The sequence below is a fragment of the Monodelphis domestica genome, chromosome 1 (assembly GCF_027887165.1).
Source record: "Monodelphis domestica isolate mMonDom1 chromosome 1, mMonDom1.pri, whole genome shotgun sequence".
Taxonomy (NCBI): domain Eukaryota; kingdom Metazoa; phylum Chordata; class Mammalia; order Didelphimorphia; family Didelphidae; genus Monodelphis; species Monodelphis domestica.
The window spans coordinates 471,057,533-471,078,125 of NC_077227.1; the positions used below are offsets into that span (position 1 = coordinate 471,057,533).

Below are 20,593 nucleotides of genomic sequence, written 5' to 3' on the forward strand. Positions count from 1 at the left end.
TGACATCCTATGAATGGCTAATTTGGCATACAGCCTTAAAATTTTTGTCTTTGAAGTGAAGGAAGAAGGAAGAAAATGTTTTTATTTATCTGATATTTTGTGATAATATAACAATGATCCCTTGATCCTCAGATGAGAACAGTATTTAGTAGAAAGTCAAGTGGGCATTATTACCTTTCTTTGAAAAAAGGGAAACCTGAGGCTAAAAGATATGAAATAATTCATTTAAAGTCACACAGCTAGTCAGACCCAGCGCTAGGATCCCAGGGTTCAATGTCATATAACATTGACAAGTGAAATTTGACCAGTGGCACTGGTCACCCATTCTCTGGGCCTGAGAGAATTCCTCTCTTGCTTTCTCTTCCCTTTACATCCCATTTTAATGATTCACTGGACTCAGAATATGAATTTCAAGAAAATACCAATTTATAGTAATATGGGATACTCATTTTTAACTTTGCAAGTAAGTGTGGAACATCTTTCTGGCTAGGATTTCTTATTGTGAAGTGCACCAGGGGTACATGACAAAAGAAATGAGTGTTTTAAGTGGCCCAGCATTATAGCTTGTACTTAGTGAATAGATTATTTGTGAAGCTATTTGCTGCCACCACTTTACCACTCTGGACTCATTCAAGTGCCTCCAGAATTAGCTGAGGTGAAGTCTGACCATAGATTTTCTTAGTTTAGAAGCACTACTACTCCCTTTCCTGGTGTAATACAATCAAGAAAAAGATTCACTGCAGTGAACCAACTTATTCTTAACTAGGTCTCTTTTGGATTCCTTTTTTTTCTTGGACTTCTTTTAAGGTCGATATTGCTGACACTTCTTGACCCTGCTATATACACATATATGAAAAAATCAATAGTAGCTGGCTGAATTTGTTTTCTGTTTCCATTTTTAAAAATGACCCTCTATCCAGGGATTTTAGGCTTCATCTAATGAGCTGAAGGCAAAGACTCAAATTTGAAACTGTCATTTGCAATAGCATTGGAAGCAAGAGGTCAAGATTAATATCTCTTGGATTTCTTTTCTGAAAAGAATCCATTTTCTTATCTTTCTCCTATTATTACTCTAACTTCTTAAGCATATTGAACAAAAAGGGAAAATATGCTTGTCCCAAGGTCTCCATACCTCTGAGACTGACATATTAGCTGCAATATCTCCTCATAGACAGAGTACACTCCCAGAAGCTGAAAAGAGAGGTCACATGTATCAGCAGGTCTTTAATCAATTGGCCAGTGGGTTTTTTTTGCCAACCAAAAGCAAGGGTGCTCTCTAAGCATCATTTGAAATGGTGAAAAGGAGATTCCTATATGGTATGGAAGGAAAAAAATCACAATGCAGGAATTGCTAAATTTCAAGTCTCATTAAAAAGATTAGCAGAGGATCTCTATTCCAGCAATCAAATGTTTTTACCAAATATTTCAGGTCTAAATTCAGAGGATTTCTTGGTGACAAAATACTTGCTAACTTGAAAGCTGCTTATAGGCCTTTTGATTAATCAGTCTTTCAAGATGGTGAAACCATATAACATATAATAGCAGCAAAGTGTACTTTGCCTTAATATCTCCAGTATTCGCTGCCATGGGGAAGAGGACATCTGAAACTAGTTTCTTAGGTCTCTAAGTAGAAAGATGAATGAGAATTACAAAAGAAAACTAGTTTATCCTTGGGTATTGAGTTGGACCTGGGCAAGTAGGTTGTTGGACTTAACATTTCATTTTCATCATATGTTTAGATCCGGGAAGGACCTCAAAGAGTATTGAGCTTAATATATTCATTTCACAACAACATAATGACATAATAACATCACAAGAAAATAACAACCACTACATCAGTAATAATATCTGTACTTGTATACTCTAATTGTGTGACTTTGGGCAAGTCTCTCTGCCTCAGTTTCTTCAATTGTAAAATGAGGATAATAATAGCAACTACATCTCAGGGTTGGTGCTAGTATTAAATGAGATGTTTGTAAAGCACTTAGTATAGCGCCTAGCATTTGACAGATCCTTAATAAATGCTTACTTCCTTTATTTTTCACTTCCTCCCTAACATTTACAGAGAATTTTAAGGCTTGCCAATTGTACATATATTATCTTAATTGACTAAGGTCTAGAGAAGTCTTATCACAGGTCACCCAGGCAGTAAGTCAAAGAGCTGGAGTGCTCTGACTACAGATCCAGAACTTTTTTAAATTTACTGCATTGCCCTCCAACTAAATGGGAAGGATCATCTATCCTGCAGCTCCATCTGGGCTATTCAATAGCAATAGCAATAACAAGTCTCTGAGGAATTCTATTCCAGTTGGTTTTGGCCTGACTGGTCATCCACAAAGGATGAGGAGAAGATCATGATGTAGTCTGGTTTCAGAATCCTAAGTATAGAATATTCCAGTTGACTTTATCAGAATCCTAGCAAGCCATGTAGTACTTTCCATTTGTTCGTATTTTGCTATGGTTATTACTAGTAGTTGTGTATAGTAAGAAGTTATCATCTATTTATAGCCAGAGGACAGGATTTGGAATCAGAAGATATAGGTTGGAATTCTAGTCTGCTGTTTACTAATTGTGAGAACTTGAGGAAGTAACTCATCCTCTCTGAATCTCAGTTTTTTCATCTATAAAATGAAAGAAGGGATTAGACTAAATCATCTCTAAGGTCTCTTCAGCTCTAAATCCTATGATGATCAACTTAGGTCCTGAACATTCAAGGATTGTGAGATTTGGAACTAGAAGAGAGCTTCAAGATGATTAAATCTATGCATTTATGGTAACCTCCTCTTTAACCCTCCTATCTGCCTGTATCCCTCAAACTAAACAGGACAGAAGCTTGAATGGAAAGTCCAGATAGTCACTGATTATTCCTGAAGGCCTGGGGTCAAGTAAGATAGTCCTATGCCTTAGGTGGGCTGAATTTATTTACCATCAGGCCTTCTTTGGGGAAATGAATTATATCTTTGATAGATCTCTGTGTCTAGCCCCTTGATTTAGACCTCAATCTTGCTAGCCTTTTGTATTTAAACAATTCTATTCCATTTTGGATTCCTTTTCAAAAGCACATGGATTGTGGTTTTAAAATCAGCTCCCAATGTTCCTTGAGGGACGATTATATGAAGACACTGATTTCAGTGTATTTCTGTTCCTCCTTGATTTGCATTATCCCTGTTTTGAACAGCTCTTGGAGTAATTGATTGTGTAAAATTATAGTATCTTTGATATTTGATACTTTATTCTAAAATTTTAGAATCTTAGAAAAGACAGGAGCCTTAAAATTTATCTAGCTTAGCTTCTCACCTTCTCACTTAGTATAAGAATTTCCCCCATAGAACTCCTGACAAATGGTAATTCAGCTTATGCTCTGTGATAGTCAGTTGAATGAAGATGCTTTTTCTTCTACACTCAGTGTAGTGGGAGAAAACAAAATATTCTAGGTATTGTTTTAGATTTTGAGTCTTGGGGCTGGGATTTGAATCCTGCCTCTATAATTTACAACATAAGTGACCCTTAATCAATTCACTTCATCATCTCTGGACTTCAGCTCCCCGTTGTTTAAAACAAGGAAATTGAATTATACCTCCATAGCCTCTTCCAGTTTTAAATATATAATATAAATAATATTATTTATTATATATATATAATATCAATAACATATATAAATAAATAAAATAAAACAAATAAATAAATAAAAATGATAACTCAAATCTCTTTGTCTGAACTACATAAGACAAAAGAGAAACATTTTCTGAGCCAAATACACCAAGTTTGCCTTTGCTTCTCTGTTGTGGGATTTCTTTTTAAAGTCTGATAGTTCTAGGAGACTTTGGTTGAAACAGATTGGATTGAAATAATTTTTTAAAGTCCAGCTTAGCACTGGAAACCTTATGCTGAGAGCTAACAGTGTAGATAGGATGGTGAAACTGTACATGTGAGATTTAGTTTTATTTACTCATGAATCATTGGTTTCCTGGAAAAATAAAAGTGATCCAAAGAAGTGTTCAATATAAAGGATGATGGAGCACAATGATCCCCAGGCAAAATTGGGGAGTACAGAATTTTGCCTTGAATTTCTCATCATTTATTTAGTGTCTACCTTCTTCTTCAGCTATATTCCCATACATTCCCCTCTTACAAATGTTTTTCTGCTATCACAATCTCTCTTGAATGAGAGAAAAGCCTTTGACAAACTCATCTTACATCAACCTATTTGTGAATTTGTGTGAACACTCCCAAGAAAAATAAAATTTGAGATAAGAGTTTGGAAGACAACTATGAAGCCCAAAAGGTAAAATCTAAAGCCCAATGTGCTTAAGGGGAGGATTTTTCAAAGTCCCTGAGGATTTTTCTACTCAGTATATATTCAGGCTATCTCTATCTAGGTCCATTCATGCTTGAGTAAGGCCATTTATAAAGATTTCCCAACCTCTGGCAGCCAGGATGTTGTTAACTTCACTTCTATTGGTTTAGGCTGCCTCCTCCTCATCTGTTAGAGTAGGCTTGGATTTGGGTAGGCAAGGGAAGTAGCAAAGGATAAAATGTAATGATTATTAGAAGTACTCTTTCAGCTGACACTGGACTTTTCAAAATATCTGAGATTAGAGTCTTATCTCTCCCTTTCTCAGATTATTTCTGTCTCATCTTCCATATTCTTTTCTCCTGATGCATTGCTATGGTGTTAGTGCTTACACACATATACTTATACACATACACACACAGTTGTACACATACACATTGAAATAATACCTGGAACATAAGAGGAGGAAAAAGAATTGTGAAAACATTGAAATTCTGTGTTGCTGATATGGTGACTTTCGTTTAAACTGTAATACCATTTCCTTTATAGTGGAAGAGATTTCCATTACTCAGCAAATATTTATTGAGCAGCTATTATGTTCAATTCATTATGCTAGGTGAGGTAGAAAAATCTGAAGCTAAATGCAAAATATAGTCTTGCCCCCAAAGAGCTTAACATTTTTTGTTATACGACAACTCCAAAAACATGCATGTGATAACCAGACATCTCATGTGATCATTTCCATAAGTCCTAATGCTGTAAGTCAGAAGAGCTGACATCTGGCTAAAAGGACCAACAAGATATTGTTTAAGAGGTCTTATCTGAGCAGCACCTAAAGAATAGGTAGGGGGTCAACTGACAAAGGAAAAGTAAGAAGGCATTTCAGGTAGACAAAATAGCATGAATAAAGGTATGGAGACAGGAAAATGGTTATTCTGGAGGTCATTTGACTAATCTGCACTTTTTTTCTTTTCACTTTGGGGAAGGTTGGAATAGAGAAACAACAGCAGTGACCTGACTCCTGAGCATGCGGTCAAATGACCAGACACCAAGGACAGTTTCTCAAATAGTACTTGGGTGCATATCTCTGAATGTTTCTCACTAATTATAGAGGGTGTGTGTGTGTGTGTGTGTGTGTGTGTGTGTGTGTGAGAGAGAGAGAGAGAGAGAGAGAGAGAGAGACAGAGACAGAGACAGAGACAGAGAGAGACAGAGAGAGACAGACAGACAGACAGACAGACAGAGACAGAGAGAGGGGCAGAGGCAGAGGCATAGAGACAGAAACACACAGAAATTAGAGGGAGAAAAAGAGAAGTACAGAGACAGAGACAGAGAAACAGAGATTTTTCACTGATCAGCTTTCTACTCTGGGGATTAAGAAAATTGAGATGGTGGGAAGTTCAAGCAGTTGTATTTAATGGGAAAAAGAATTATCCTCAGGGTGAGAATGTAGTAAAGAAGTAGATTTTTCTAAGGATATCAAATCAGTGAGCCCTTTTGGGGTTCATGATTAGATTTATTTTCTGAGCAACATATAGGGAGAACATACATCTAGTCAATAAAGGAAAGTTTCTTTAAAAGAGAAATAGGAACTTAAGTATTTTTAGGTTGATGCTGACTTGTCCCTGAGTCCCTGACTAGTCCCTCCTCAGACAAAGTTTATACCATTTGATTCTGTGAGTGAAATTAAATCCATTTATAAGAAGATTTTGGGTCCCCATATTCTTACAGTTGACATGAATTCCCTTTTTCTATTTGTTTTTACTCAGCAGATGCTGGCTTGCCCATGTGGCCTTGGGATCTTCCCAAGGTTAATAGGAATGAGAGGAAATGACTCACATAGACATAATGTAGTGTTTGACTCCTGTGATTTCCAAAATATCTGTCCTCCTCCTTCTCTCTTAAAATATCCCGTATAGCTCTGTCATCCTAAAAGGCTCATTGGAGAAGAACTAATCTGAGTTGATCCTGAAATCAGATCTTTTCCTGAGGTTCCTAGTCCATTATTAGTTATGGCCCCAATTCAAAGTATCATTGTTTTTATTTAGATAATCTTTCCTTATTCATCTTTCTCCATATACTTGCCCCCTTTTACAAATAGTTTGTACTGAAAATGTGGAAAAATTATAAATTGGTGTCAGATATTGTAATGGACAGACATGAGCCTTAGAACTAAATGAGATCATAATTTCCTTCCTCAGCTGGGTCTCTCACATCTTGTCCAGAGCTATTGAAGAGATCAATGACTGAACCTCCAACTTGGGTTAAATGGATTTTTCATAAGCATTTTAACAATCCTTAAGCAGTGATTCCTGTTGCTGATAAAAATCATACTGGAGTAATTTGGGAGAAGATCAATTTTTAAAGGATATATTTATTTTACAAAATGAAGATTGGGTATGGAGAGAAATATGTGACTGAATCAGAGATCATGGGATTTCAAGCTGGAAGGGGAACTATGTATATATATATATATATATACACACACACAAAGATAGATAGATAGATAGATAGATAGATAGATAGATAGATAGATAGATAGATAGATAGATAGATAGACCATATGTACATTGCTGAACACAGTCAGTAAATCAGGTACTGAGGACAGTTCCCAACATAGCATTAGGAAGTGTACCTCTGAACATTTCTTATTAGTTGTAGTGTGTGTGTGTGCGTGAGTGTGTGTGAGAGAGACAGTGACAGAGACAGAGAGATAGAAAGACAGAGATGGAGGTTTGAGGCTATTTTACAAATGAGGAAGCTCAAGCTCAAGTCTAAGGAGACTGAGTACCTTATCTAAGGTCACCCAGAGAGTATCATTTGAAACCAGGTCTTCTGGGGCCAGTATAGTATTCTTCCTACTACACCAAATTATATGGTAATTATATTTATTTCTTGACTTTGTAGCCATGAGACAATAGCTTAGAGAGAGATGGCATATTTTTCTTACTTGGAAAAATAAAGATAATTTGATATGCATTTGGGTTAAAAAGTTGACTCTGGTTGTGCTCTGATTTTACTTCTTTCTAGATGCCCCTTATGTTGGGCAAATCTGTTTTTGTAACTTGAAATGCAGAAGTAGTTGTAGCCAGTTTTAGTTTATCAAGCCCTTGCCAGGTTTCATAAGAGGTTATTTAACTGAGACTTTCCCTTCTCTTTCTAATGGGGGTGGAACTATAGCAGAGATCTGGTTCTGAGCAATGTGAGAAATGGAGAATTTTTCACCCTTCTCATTTGTTAGTGGATGGAGCTTGGCAGGTGGGAGGGGCCTTACAGGGATTCTACAGACTGAATGGCAGGAAGGTGAAGCATAATTTGCAATTCTCCTATAGATCCTTGATCTTCTATGAACTTTACACACTATTATGAACACACACTAATGAGAGCTCTTGGTAAAGATACAATGATGACTTTGACCATTTGTATTTCAGGTTTAGATGTAAGGCTAAAGACAGAAAAACTACCTGAGTAAAAACAAAACAAAACAAAATGAAAAAAACAAGGATGGGTTTCCTCCAAGTGAATCCTATAGCAAGTTTTTGGTTTTTCATATGGTTTCCAGTTTCCTCTAAATGACATAGTATGATTCACTGAGAAGAGAAGAGTCCTTGATTTACCTATATGACCTTTGGCTAGCTGTTTAATCTCTAGCCTTCAGAGTTTTAAATACATAGAGGCTTTGATTTCTATGGTCAGGATCTTAATTACTAGCCTTAGTTTGCAACTAATCTGCTGTGTGATCTCAGAAAATTATTTCCTTCCTCTGAGTCTTTATTTCTCTATCTGTAAAATTATGGGATCAGACCAAGGAGTCTCTAAGTGGTCTCTTTCTAGTTCTAAACTCAGTATCCTGACATTTTTACATTTTAACATTCTATGTTCTAATGTCTATTCTGGCTCCATAAATCAAGAGGGGTTATTATTATTGTTGTTACTATTGCTTAGTTTTTACAAATGTGCAATTGAATTAATGGCTGATTTTTAATCTCTGCTGGCAGCCCCAGCTGCCTTTGTCCATGGTGCCATGGACAAGGTAAGTTTATTCTTTTTCTCCACCTCACTTCCTTTTCCTATTTTGGGACTATGAAAGCAGAGCTGGCTAAGGATTGTAGGTATAATATTGTACAATTTATGGTCTTTGAAACTGAAGAAATTCTCCCTTCCAAGTTCCAAATTCTCATCACTTGAGTCTAATTATTGTGTCTAATTTGAAAGCAAATTTAATTTAATGAGAATCCAGTAAATAGTTCCATGGACACTTTTGGGCACCACTGGTACTTTCCCCCCCATTTCATTCCTAGTTGGGTTTCATGATCCCAGGAAGGTTATCTTACCCTCCCTGTTGGAGGTTAAGTGGGGCAAAGCAGAGTTTAAGTGAACACTCTGAGGTCCCACAGCACAGCCTGGAATAGACAGGGCAGGTCTCCAGACTCTAGTTTTATGTTCCAGACAGTACTTTTTTCCCCTCCCCACCCCCACTCAGTGCCAGGAATAGCACTGAAGACATGTGCATGCGTCCACAGCCTCTTCTCACTAGGTGATTTTAATCAATAAGGTTATTTAAAGAGTAATATGCCCTAATTTAGTCAAACAGTTAATCCCTTATGTGTGTGTATGGGAGTCATTATTCTTTGGTGAGGAAAATTTACTTCTTTATCTATAGTTTAAAGGCTGAATGGCATTGAAATGGGCATCTCAATACTCTCACTTCTATACATGGCATGGATGCAATAGGGTTCCAGAAGCTTGATATGCTGCTACCTCTTTTCTGAACAAACTGACTCCTCAGAACAGCATCTGGCTTCATTTTCTATTCTGCTGGTAATGCAGCACTTCTGCTTTGGGTAGAGTGTGGTTTCTCTGGGCCACTATGATAAGGGACGTTGTCATTAAAAACAAGGACTCAAACAAATGTTCAGCAGCCATTGACAAACAAATGGCCAGGAATGAAAGCAGAGCTTCCTTCTCTTGCCTCTAAAAAAAAGAAACATTCTGTCTACCTCCTCTCACCCTTGATAGTGCATACCTTTATGGGGACATCCCAATTTTTAAATTGGTTCTGAGGGAAGCCATTTGCTCCTAGGAGCTACTTCACTTTGTTGTTCTTCTGCATTATACTATTTTGCAGCTTGTGGCAAATTAACAGGAATCAGTGACCCAGTGACCATAAAAACCTCTGGATCAAGGTTTGGATCCTGGATGACAGACCCACTTGCACCAGAAGGTGATAACAGGGTAAGTTTATTCTCTCTCCCTACCTCACTTCATTATCCCATCTTGGAGCTTTGAAAAACAGAGTTGACTAAGGTTTATAGGCATGGCCTTATATAATTTGTGATCTTTGAAACTGATGAAACTCCCCCCAGCTTCAAATGCCTAGCATTTGAGTCTAGGTTTTCTGTCCACTTTGAAAGTAAACTCAATTTCCTGAGAATTCATTAAACAGCTACATGGGGCCTCTGAAAAGGGTACTCCTGTGTGGTCATGGAGGGCACATTCATTATTAACAAAAATGTTGGTTTGGTTCACTTTAATGGAAGCTTTAGTCTTTCCTCCTAGTGTGAGTCTCAAATGGTTAGCCAGTGAAAGCTATTTGCCAAGATGGCTTGGGTAGGAATCAACTAAAGAGGACTGATATTTTTAACAATTTACTAGCGAAGAAAGGAGAACTAAGGCCAAGGGACCTAATAGAATTGGTAATTTCCTTATCTCAGGCCACTTTTAAGGGAAAGGTAGCCAACTGTAAAAGTTTAAGCTAAGTATAGCCTAAAGGTGGGAGAAGAACCAGATTTAGCACTTCTGGAGCCACATGTTAGTACAAAAATGTCAGTATAATTGTAAAGATGGAAACTGTCTCGCTGGGTATGATTCCATAAGCGAACTATCAATATGGCCCTTCCTTTTTTCCTAGACATTTTTAGCTCCCTTTAAACACCTTGTCCTCCCCCTCATCATTTTCTTTCCCTCTATCCAACTGTCCCAGCTTAAGATTTATGGATAGAATAGAACACTCATGTTCATTTTTAAGGTGAAAGAAACAGACATATGTTACTGTTACTCTTTTAGAAAGAAAGAAATTTACCCAAACTTGGAGGTTTTGTTATGGTGGGTATGAGGAGAGGGAGTGAAAAGGTTATAGGAGAATTTAGAGAGTTAATGGGGGATTCATAAGAAGGGTGTTGTATGGCAAATTAGAAGAGTATTGAGTTAAGCCGTCTCTCAGAGTCTTGTCCATTCTAAACATTCTAAATTTAATTGACTTGTTTGAGATCAAAACGAGGTGACTAAAAAACATCTTTTAGGTTGCTTCCAATAACTCCTCAGAGACAGTAGTTAGTTTTGGACTCCTGGAGAGGGAAAAAAAACCTTCATCCTGTCTAGCAAAGCAGTGATACTGCCACAAATGAAAGAAGACATTCTACAAAGTCAATCTGGACTGAACTTATCTTCCTGTAGCTTCCTTCTCCTGGCATGGCTCTACCTTAGTGAGCCTACCTTTAGGGCACTTCTATTCTAGGTCAAAATCTACTCCCTGCTAAGACCTTTTCATTCCCTTTTTAACTTTAGAGGGGAAACGATCCATTAGACTTTTCTGTTTTAATGACATCTCATTTGTCTTTCATTTGCTATTCCTCTCATGGTTAGATGGAAACTCATGTTCCTTTTTTATTTAGAAAGTGCTATTGCTCTTTTCCATATAGCTTTTCCCCCTAGAGAAAGACTCAGAAAAAGGAGAAGAAACAAATGCCATGTTTGTTTTGATTGGCTGGCCCCTTGCTTATTTATTTGGGGCTCCTTTGGGAATTGATGAGATGGAGAGTTGTTGACTAAGAGTAGATGACAAATAGTATATTTCACCGACTAGCCCACATAATAGCAATGGAAAAAATATTGCTAACATCTTTATATAGGCTTTCTTTTGGCCATTTCTCCCTCTGCTTTTTACCTGTCTATAGTTGCTCCTTTTACGATCTTTTAAAGTGCCATTTGTCTGCTTGCTATTGCCCTCTGGAATTCATGCTCAATCATTATCATTTAAAACAAAAACTTCTTAGAGAACAAGTTTAATGCCTACAGCTCTCTGTGGGTTTCATAAACTATTGGGGTTATGAAATGTGATCTTATCTCTAACCACTCTGTCTTATGGGTTAATCTGATGATCACAAATAAATTACCAGGCTGGTGAAATTCCTTAATTAGCCTATCTTTTTGCTTGGAGGCTCATGAAGAAATTTGAGGAAATGGACAAAATCACATCATTACTCTTAAGTAAGTAGATATGATGTTGTTTCTGAGTGGACAAGACCCTCTCTGAAAGATCTCTTAATAGATATGAATGGATCCTAGCACCCCATCTTACCATGCCCTTGATATGTTCATGCTTTTTTTAATCTATCATTCATAGTTTTCATTATTTAAGTTGGTGATATAAGGAATGATGTGATAACATTCTGGCAGTTTCTCCTTTATGGAGGAGGATGAATGAGGGAGCAATAACTAACATGTTTCCTGAAAGTATGATTTCATAACTTCCATTAAATAGAACAGCCTTAGTGATATTAACTGTACACAAAAAGGGTAACTATCACTTTTATGCAAATAAGTGATATTCTTAAATGCTCACCACACTGTCATGAAAATTCAGTTTAAACATTTTAAAATATTCTACTGTGATAAATCAATCAATCAATTGATCAATCAATTGATCTCCTACTGGATGCCAGGCTTATGCTAGATGCTGGAGTACAGAGGCAAAAAAGAAATAGTTCCTGCCTTTCTGGAGTGTATATCCTTCATGGAAAACCATGACATTTTTTCTTTACAGGAAAAAAATTGTTTTGTGGCCATGATTAAATTGTGTTCCTCATTTTGTAGCCTTTTTCTTCTAATTCATTTCATCTAAAATATTTTCCTATTGTAAGTTATTCCTAATAGACTAGGTCTCTTGAATGATATAGTGGGAAAAGTAATGAATTTGGGGTCAGAGGACTAAAGTTCAAATTCCAGTTCTGCTACTTCCTATCAGTATGACCTTGGGGAGGTCATTTAATCTCATCAGGCCCCAGTTTCTTCATCTTTAAAATAACATTTTAAATCTCTCAGGTTTCTTTTAGCTCTAAATCTATGATTCTCACTGGACAGCTTTTAGACTTAACCAGTGTCTAAGTTATTAGCCATGTGGAGGTGTATGATGTTTAATAGTTTGAATGAACAGATAACTAGAATATGGGCATCTCTACTGGGGGCTCAAATCCTCAGAGATGGAATGAAAAATGATCAAGTGAGGAGATTTATTCACTGATAAATGAAAATCAATTTAGCCATAGAAAAGATGAGCTGATGTCTGGAATTATGTGTGGGTTGACTGGTCATAGCTTTTATTGAAAATAGGCTTCAGGTTTTTGGCTGATAACCTATTTCAAATTTTTTGTATATTTTTTGAATTCTTAACGGTGCTGGAGCATTGGTCATATTATCTTAGTTCCTGATATCATATATGATGAAGTTACTAAAAGTCACAGACCTTTACTTAGAGCCAATAGCATAAAGACGAAAGAAAACTGTCAAGTTGATGGATTCATTTGAGAATGAAATATTGAACATCAAGCATTGCCTTGATAGCCTTCACAAAGAGAAGCTCTTGGATTAAAATATCTCCTATAAAAGTAGAGAGAGTTGGCTGAATGCCTTTATCCAATTCTTTTTGTTTAGTCATTTTAATCATGTCTGACTCTGCGCATTTAGGGTTTTCTTGGCAAAGACACTGGAGTGCCATTTTCCATTTCTTTCTCCAGCCCAGCCCATTTTTACAGACGAGAAAATTGAGGCAAATGGGATGAAGTGATTTGCCAATGCTACATAGCTAGTAAGGGTCTGAGGCCAGATTTGAACTCAGAAAGATGAGTTTTCCTGCCTTACAGACCTGCAACTGCATCAACTACCTATCTAATTCTTGGAACCAACTAAACACCATAAGTGATCATTAATATTTGGCTAAAGGTATTAGTGAACTAAACAACACCTACTGATTTACTTTTCATTAAATAAAAGATAGTACTGGATTTGGAGCAATTATTCTTGATTTGCCCAGCAATCACATGGATATCTCATATTTTGTCAGTTGACAAAATCAACAGGTCCCCTCTATCGATCCGGAACAATTACCTACTGCCTGGAGAGACATGTTTGTTCCCATTCTGTTTTGCTTTAATCTTTTCATTCTTCCCCATCCAATTTTCATCATGAAGATACAGGAGGCCAATAACTAGCTGAAAATCAATCTAGGTTCTCGGGTGTGATGGAATGGAACACAACTTCAGGAGTCTGCTGAGACATTGTCAGAAACAAACAGATGAAAAGAGATGGGAAGCTAAGTGGGAACCAGCTAATGATTCACTAAGGCTTTTGTCCTAGGGGGAGGAGGAGTGTTGAGCAAAATGGTTTACGTGTAGAGGTTAAAAAGGCCTAGCCCCAAGAGAAACTTGTCCATTTCTTACCTTTTGTTTGGCCTTATGGCAGTAAAAGCTAGAGACTAGAAATGTTTGAACCCTAAAAGCAACTCAAGTTCATCTAGCTTCTAGGACTTCAAAATGCTGCTTTTTATTCCTTAGCCATTAAAACAAGTTGTTTTTACACTAAAGCCCTTTAGAGACTACATCATAGAATCTCATAGTGGGAAAGGACATTAGAGGTTATCCAGTCCAACTTCCCAGCTTAGAATTAGGATTCCCACCCACGGGAATCTCCTTGATAGGTGCTTATTCTTTTTCTTCTTGAATACTTCCAGTAATGGAGGGTTCCTGGTTAAAGCAAACCTGTTCCTTTGAAGGGCAGTAGCTCCACTTTTTTGGAAATTCTTCCCCCATTGAGATTAAATTTGACTCCCTGCTATTTCTACACATTTCCCAATTCTTTTCCATAGATTGACTTTTTTCCCCATTTTCTGATTTGACCCTAAAAGTACTTCTAGCACTACTAATAGTATCCTGAGTACTCATGGATTCCTGTAGATGTGTTTCAGTCTTTCCTCCATTAGATACTATGGAGTACAGAACTCTTATAACCTATAGGAAGTGTGGAAACCAGGATATTTATTTTTGAAGAGAGGGGTAAGATTACTAGAAGAGGCATAACGTCTTGCAGTAAAGGACAGAATTTATCATTATTTTTTTAATGTTCCCAAGGTTTATTTGAATCATCTGTACTTTTATAGTAACAACCACATCTTTCTCTATTTTCTTGCAATTTCGTTCTGTGATTCTTGTGCCATAATTTAATTTCCTTCTTTTAATAAGAAATCTGATATTATTAGTACTATTCCCAAACTAACCTATCAAGAATATGGTGAGAATTTTGCTTTCTCTCTCATTTCATTCAATTGAAGTCTCTCTCAGAGTGCCATGGAAGAAATACTGAACTTGGAACCTCAAGAGATAGGTTAAAATTTCGGCTCTGCCACTTATGATTTATATGATCTTAGGTAAATCACTTGAACTCTGCAGGCTTCAATTTCCTTACTTGCAAAATGAGTGGTTGAATGGGTTCAAATGACCTTTTTTAAGGTTATTTCTAGCTCTAGATCTATGATTCTGTTATCAAGACATGCTTTCCAAACAGAGAGATTCCTTGATATTAAATACTGAGCCATGAGGATGACATATGATAAGAGTTAGCTTAAGCAAAAGTGAGATCAAACCCTCTCCACCAGTTACTTAGCAAAATCCCTTTAAATAGCATCTTTCTCTGCATCTCATGTGGACTTCATCAAATGCAGTTTTATCTGGGGGTGCCAGAATCAAACAGCAACAGATGTCTGTATCTCTTCATTCTGACCTTAGTTTTAAGATATTCCCTTCTAACTGAAAAGCAGATGAAGATAATAGTGGAAATTAGAAGAAGAAAAAATATTCTTAGTGAGTCAGGTCATTTGGAACTTTAGTATAATCTGAGATATATAAAGACTAGTTTTCTATATGGAGAGAAGATGGCTTTTGATTTTAATGGAGACTTTATTGAGACTTCATTCAAAATAATGCAATAAAAAAGGAAATTCTTATTTGAATGGAGAGGGTGGGAATATGACTTTCCTTCTCTTTTGGCTTACTCTTTTAACCCAATAAAATTGACAAATCAAAAGAAAACAATATGGTGTGAATGAATGAGTAAATTAAATACATTTATTAAGTTCTTGAAAGGCACCAGGTACTGTGCTAAGCATTAGAAATACAAATGTACAAAGCATGATAATCCTTAGCCTCAGGGAGTTTATATTCTAATAGGAAAAAATAACAGTTCTAGGGAAATGATACCTATGAAGGGATATTTTGGTCAAGGAAGCCATACGGATGGTGAATATTATCAGAGAGCAATTGATTGCCATTATGCTATGGGGCTAAATGAAATCAAAATTAAATGTGTTTGGATAGTATTCTTTAGCTTCAAAATGCTCCTTTATTCCTTAGCCATTAAAACAAGTTGTTTTTGCACTAGACCCCTTTAGAGACTAGATCACAGTATCATCCTCTGTGGATGTTTATGGAAGTATCAAATCAGAGATGGGAAAGCAGTTAGGGAGTAGAACTGTTGCTACTATGGCCCTCAAAGGATTTGTGAGAAGGTATTTATTTTGGGTTTGGTATTTTGGCTGGGAGGGCTAAAACTATAAGTAGTTCTATTGAGCAATTTGGTTAGTGAATATCTTAGACTTATAGGGAGAAACCAATAACCTAGGCACCACAACTCCCAGGCTGCCCATTTCCATTCTGGAAATGATGACAAAAGTGTCCATTGAAAATTCTTGGTTATCCATATAAATAACCTGGATTATCATGCTTGTTGCTATGTCACAAGAGTGACAGTGATGTTGAGGATAAACCTGATTTAGCACAATGCACCTGTGGGATAGTGAAAAGAACACCTACTATGGAGGGAAGAGAACTGACTACCTGTCCTAAAACTGTCACTTTTTCACTGGATGGTCTTGGGTAAGTCATTTCTTCTCTTTGAGCATGGGTTTCTACAATTATAAAATGGTGGAACCTATAACTACCAAGGTGCTTTCTGGTCCAGATTCCATGGACCCAGTGAGATCCCTCTGTCCTGAACCCTAAGTATGCTTTGCAAGGCTATCACTCTCATAGATTTACCTACTTCTTGACCCTCCCTCTTGTTCAATCTTATAGCCTTCCTTGAAAGTCTGACAAATAATAATAATAGCAATAATAAGAGCTAGAATTATATTCTACTCTAAAGTTTACAAAATGCTTTACAAGTATTATCTCATTCTAGCCTCATAGCAACTATCAGAAGTAGATGCTATTGTCATTCTATTTTACATATGAGGATCTTGAGGTAGACAGAGTTTAAAGACTCCTCCAGGGTCACACAGCTAATATTGGAGACCCAATTTGAACTTGGGTCTCCCTGACTCCAGGTCCAGCTCTCTATCTATTATTTCAGACATATTAGCATTTATGTAGCACTTTGAGATTTTTTAAATCCTTTGTATGTGAGATCTCATTTAATCCTTACAAGGACTCTGTAAAACAGATGTTATTATTATCCCACTTCACAGATAGGGAAACTGGGCTTAGCCAGACTCACACAATTAGTGTCTGAGATTGAATTCAAATTCAGGTCTTCCTGATTCCAAGTCTGGCATTCTATCCACTGTGCCATTTAGCTACCATTCACTGGGAGTGGTCATATGGTTCTGAGAAGCATCTAGGGACATTTTGAACCACTGAGGCTATTTACTAGTTCTCATTTAAACTAAGCATATTGGATATCCTTCTCCATCCCAGATCACCTCACCCTCAATCCTCTAATCCAAATGATTTCAAGGCTTTTCTGGAACAGCCAAGCAAAGTTCTCCAAGCCTGAATGGCTCTTAAGTTCATTATTTTGTTTGTTCCATTTACTGCAACTCGGCTTGACATTCAAACTACTCATTGTCCTCTTTCAAAGGTTTCTACACTTTTTGGCCCTCTAATGGTTCTCCTGAGTTTGGGGAGAAGCCGTCCTGCTCGACTTAAATGGGCATGCCTTTGTGAGGATTAGCACGTTCCTGTATTTGGGCCAGCGTCTCTGTGTGGCCTCTAACACAAAGATAATAGCTTTCCTTGGGATTTTTGGACCAGAGAAGGTCAATCCTGCTCTTCTTTCCAAATCCTGGCATGTTGTTAAAAAAAGAAACAAAATCCATCAGTATTCTGCGTAATGATGACTAATCCGAGGTTTGAGTCATTTTACTCAGATTCAGTGCAGATGTGTTCTGATGAATATGGCCATGAATATTCCATCCATATGCTTGATATTCATGAACAAAATGCCTTGTTTACTGCCCCCCCCAATATTTATGTTTCCTTCTGTGCTTTGTGAGAGTCTAAGTGGACGCAGAGGGGCAATTCATTGAAGGGATCTAACTAGACTAGATTTAGCCCCTCCGTCATTCAAGCCTATGAGGATGTTACTGTTCTTGGCTTGAATTTAATGGAATGTGTTAGATCATTGTAGGACTAAGTCTGAGCCAGTGGTATTCATTTCTTGACTGTTGTCCACATATCTCCTGGATGGTAATTGGATGTTTAGCAAAGAGTCCGGAGCTGATGTCAGGCCACTGGATTCAAGTCCCATTTCAGCTGCTAATTGAGTGACTCTAGTTAGGTTGACCTAGTTAGGTTGACCATGGAAAGAATGATCTCTTTCCACTTCATCGAGAAGGTATAAAGATTAATAAGTTAAATCTCTATGGAGGTGATTGGTATCCTTGGTTATGAGGCTCCAGGAGTATGACTAGTCAGTGAATTTTGATTATCCAGCAGTGATTAAGAAACATGTAAAACTGAACTATTCTCTGGCTCATTGTGATTCCTCTGAGCCAATTTCAAGAGCACCAGCCTCTTACTTTAATCACATCTTGTGCCACCTCAGCTATATTCATGCATTTATCCTCTCTGGTCATTGCTATGGTAAAACCACACTATTTACACCAACCTAGATATACTGTGGATCTGAAACTTGGCTTTTAGTCCTGGAGTTCTCACTAACCCACTGGATGACGTTGGATAAGACCCTTGCCTTTTTTTGAGTTTTAATTTCCAAATATAAAAAACAGAGGGGTTCGTAAAGATCCTTCTGGCTCTCATTCCATGAACCCGCAGGCATCCCTCTATTCTGAACCATAAGATGCTCTCCAAGGATCTACTTTCATGTGAGAAGAAGAACAAGTATACCTACTATGTGTCAGGTACTTTCTCAGTGCTTTGCAAGCTTTATCTCATTTTATTATCTCAACAACCTGGCCATGGAGGGGCTTTTATCAACTTCATTTGATAGTTGAGGAAACTAAGGAAGGAAGAAGCAAAGGGACTTATCCAGTCATACAGCTCAGTAAATGTCTGAAGCTGGATTTGAACTCAAGTCTTCCTGACTTCACGCCCAGTACTCTATCCTCTGTGCCAACTAGCTGTCCAAATGAAAATTCACAATGAGTTTATAAGCACCTTGGCCTTGGAGCCTGTACTTCAGTATTCCCTGCAACTTAAGAATAATTTAAATAAAATAAATTAGTGGGAGCAGCTAGATGGTTCAGTGGATTAAGAGCCACACCTAGTCCTAGCTGTGTGGCCCTGGGCAAGTCAGTGAGCCCCAACTGCCTTACCACTCTTCTATCTTGGAACCAATACTTAAGACTGAATCTGAAACAAAAGGTACAGGTTAATAAATAAGTACAATAAATGACTGCTTTATTGAACATCTGCCATATACTTAGCCCTGAATGGGGTCTCTGAGAGAGAGAGAGAGAAGTAGTAGAATGTGTTTCTATGTAAGATTGTAGACTTTTTTAAAGCCCTTACTTACTTTAAACCTTCAGGTCCAAGGCAGAAGAGCAGAAAGGGCTAGGAAGTTGTGGGGTTAAGTTACTTGCCCAGGGTCACATAGCTAGAAAATATCTGAGACCAAAGACTCCCAGCCTGGCACTCTATCCCCTGTACTACCTAGTTGCCCCCAGGATTACAAATGTTTCATGGGGGAAAAACACTCCAGCATACCTTAAAACTGAAAATTTGAACAGCCATCGTTTTTGGCAGATTCCTTCTAGAATGACTTCTCTGGTTTGGCTGGTGTTTGGTACAGAAAGAATCCAGCAGAACCCAACATGAAATGACAAGGAACAACACAAAGAAGTCTATAATGATAAGCTCCACTGTGCTTGTGTTCTAGAGTGCAGTACTCCAGGAGCTCAGAGAAAGGATGTGTCAATAAAGATGAACAGAAAGTAGACTCCTTGAAGGCAGAGTGTTTTTCATTTAGATATCTGTATCCTAAGGCCAGCAAAGCACTTGCCATGTAGTAGATACTTAATAAATGATCGTTGATTGATTAATCAAAGATTTCATGGAGGAAGCTTGAGCCGAGCCTTGGAGAATGAACAGAATTTGGATATATAGAGGGAGCACTAGGGTGAAGATAGATCAGGATAAGCATACTTTTATAGATGAGATTGCCTTATAGCCAGATTTGGGAAATTTTATTTTGTTTTTTCAGTTTTTATTTATTTATTATAAATAATCCCTTACCTTCTATCTTAGAATTAATACTAAGTATCTGTTCCAAGGCAGAAGAACAGCAAAGGGTAGGCAATTGAGGTTAAATGACTTGTCCAGGGACACACAGCAGGGAAGTATCTAAGGCCAGTATGAAGCCCAAGACCTCCCATCTCTAGGCCTGCCTCTCCATCCACTGAGTCATCTAGCTGCTTCTAGCTTTGGGAATAGTTTAATAATAAATCACTTTGGATGGGATCTAAGAATGCCCACTCTATACTAAATTTCTCTATACAGTAAATATGAAGAGGTTCTGATGGATTCTATTTTCCTTGCTTTGTTACCAGAGCTTGTTGGGTAGTAGGTCCCAATGGAACTCAGAAACTAGACTGATTCATTAGGGCATAGCAGGTGATCTGGGCAAATACCAGAAGTGGGACCTAGCAGGAAGCCAGAGGAATCTAGCAGTGAGCAAGAGATATACATTAGCTACAGGGTCTAGGGTGGGACTTCAGTCTATAGGCATGGGTGAAGTGATATAAGCAGAGGAATGCAAGGGCTTGGAGCTAGGCTGTTTTCACATCTTGTCACATTTTGCAAGGTTGCAGAGGACAAAAATGAAATTTGCACTTTGCAGATTTGCCTGATACAATCTTCAGAGTATAACCCATTATTGCAAATGCTAAAGGGGCCATGGGTAGTCTCGATTGCAATGGTGATCAAAGCATTTGACTCAAACTCAGGAAAAATG

The 20,593-nt window shown here is 37.5% G+C and overlaps 1 protein-coding gene across 3 annotated transcripts in view; it reads left to right on the plus strand.

Moving 5' to 3' along the window:
- Window positions 1-20,593, plus strand: part of OLFM1 (olfactomedin 1) — a 240,516-nt gene that overhangs the window by 34,859 nt on the left and 185,064 nt on the right. For all 3 annotated transcript variants that reach the window (XR_008915365.1, XM_001366037.5, XM_001365914.5), the window contains exon 5: window positions 9,423-9,529. Coding sequence is in view for 2 of the 3 variants with exons in the window: in XM_001366037.5 (XP_001366074.1) it covers window positions 9,423-9,529 (107 nt within the window). In the remaining variant the exon portion in view is untranslated. The remainder of the gene's footprint in view (window positions 1-9,422; window positions 9,530-20,593) is intronic.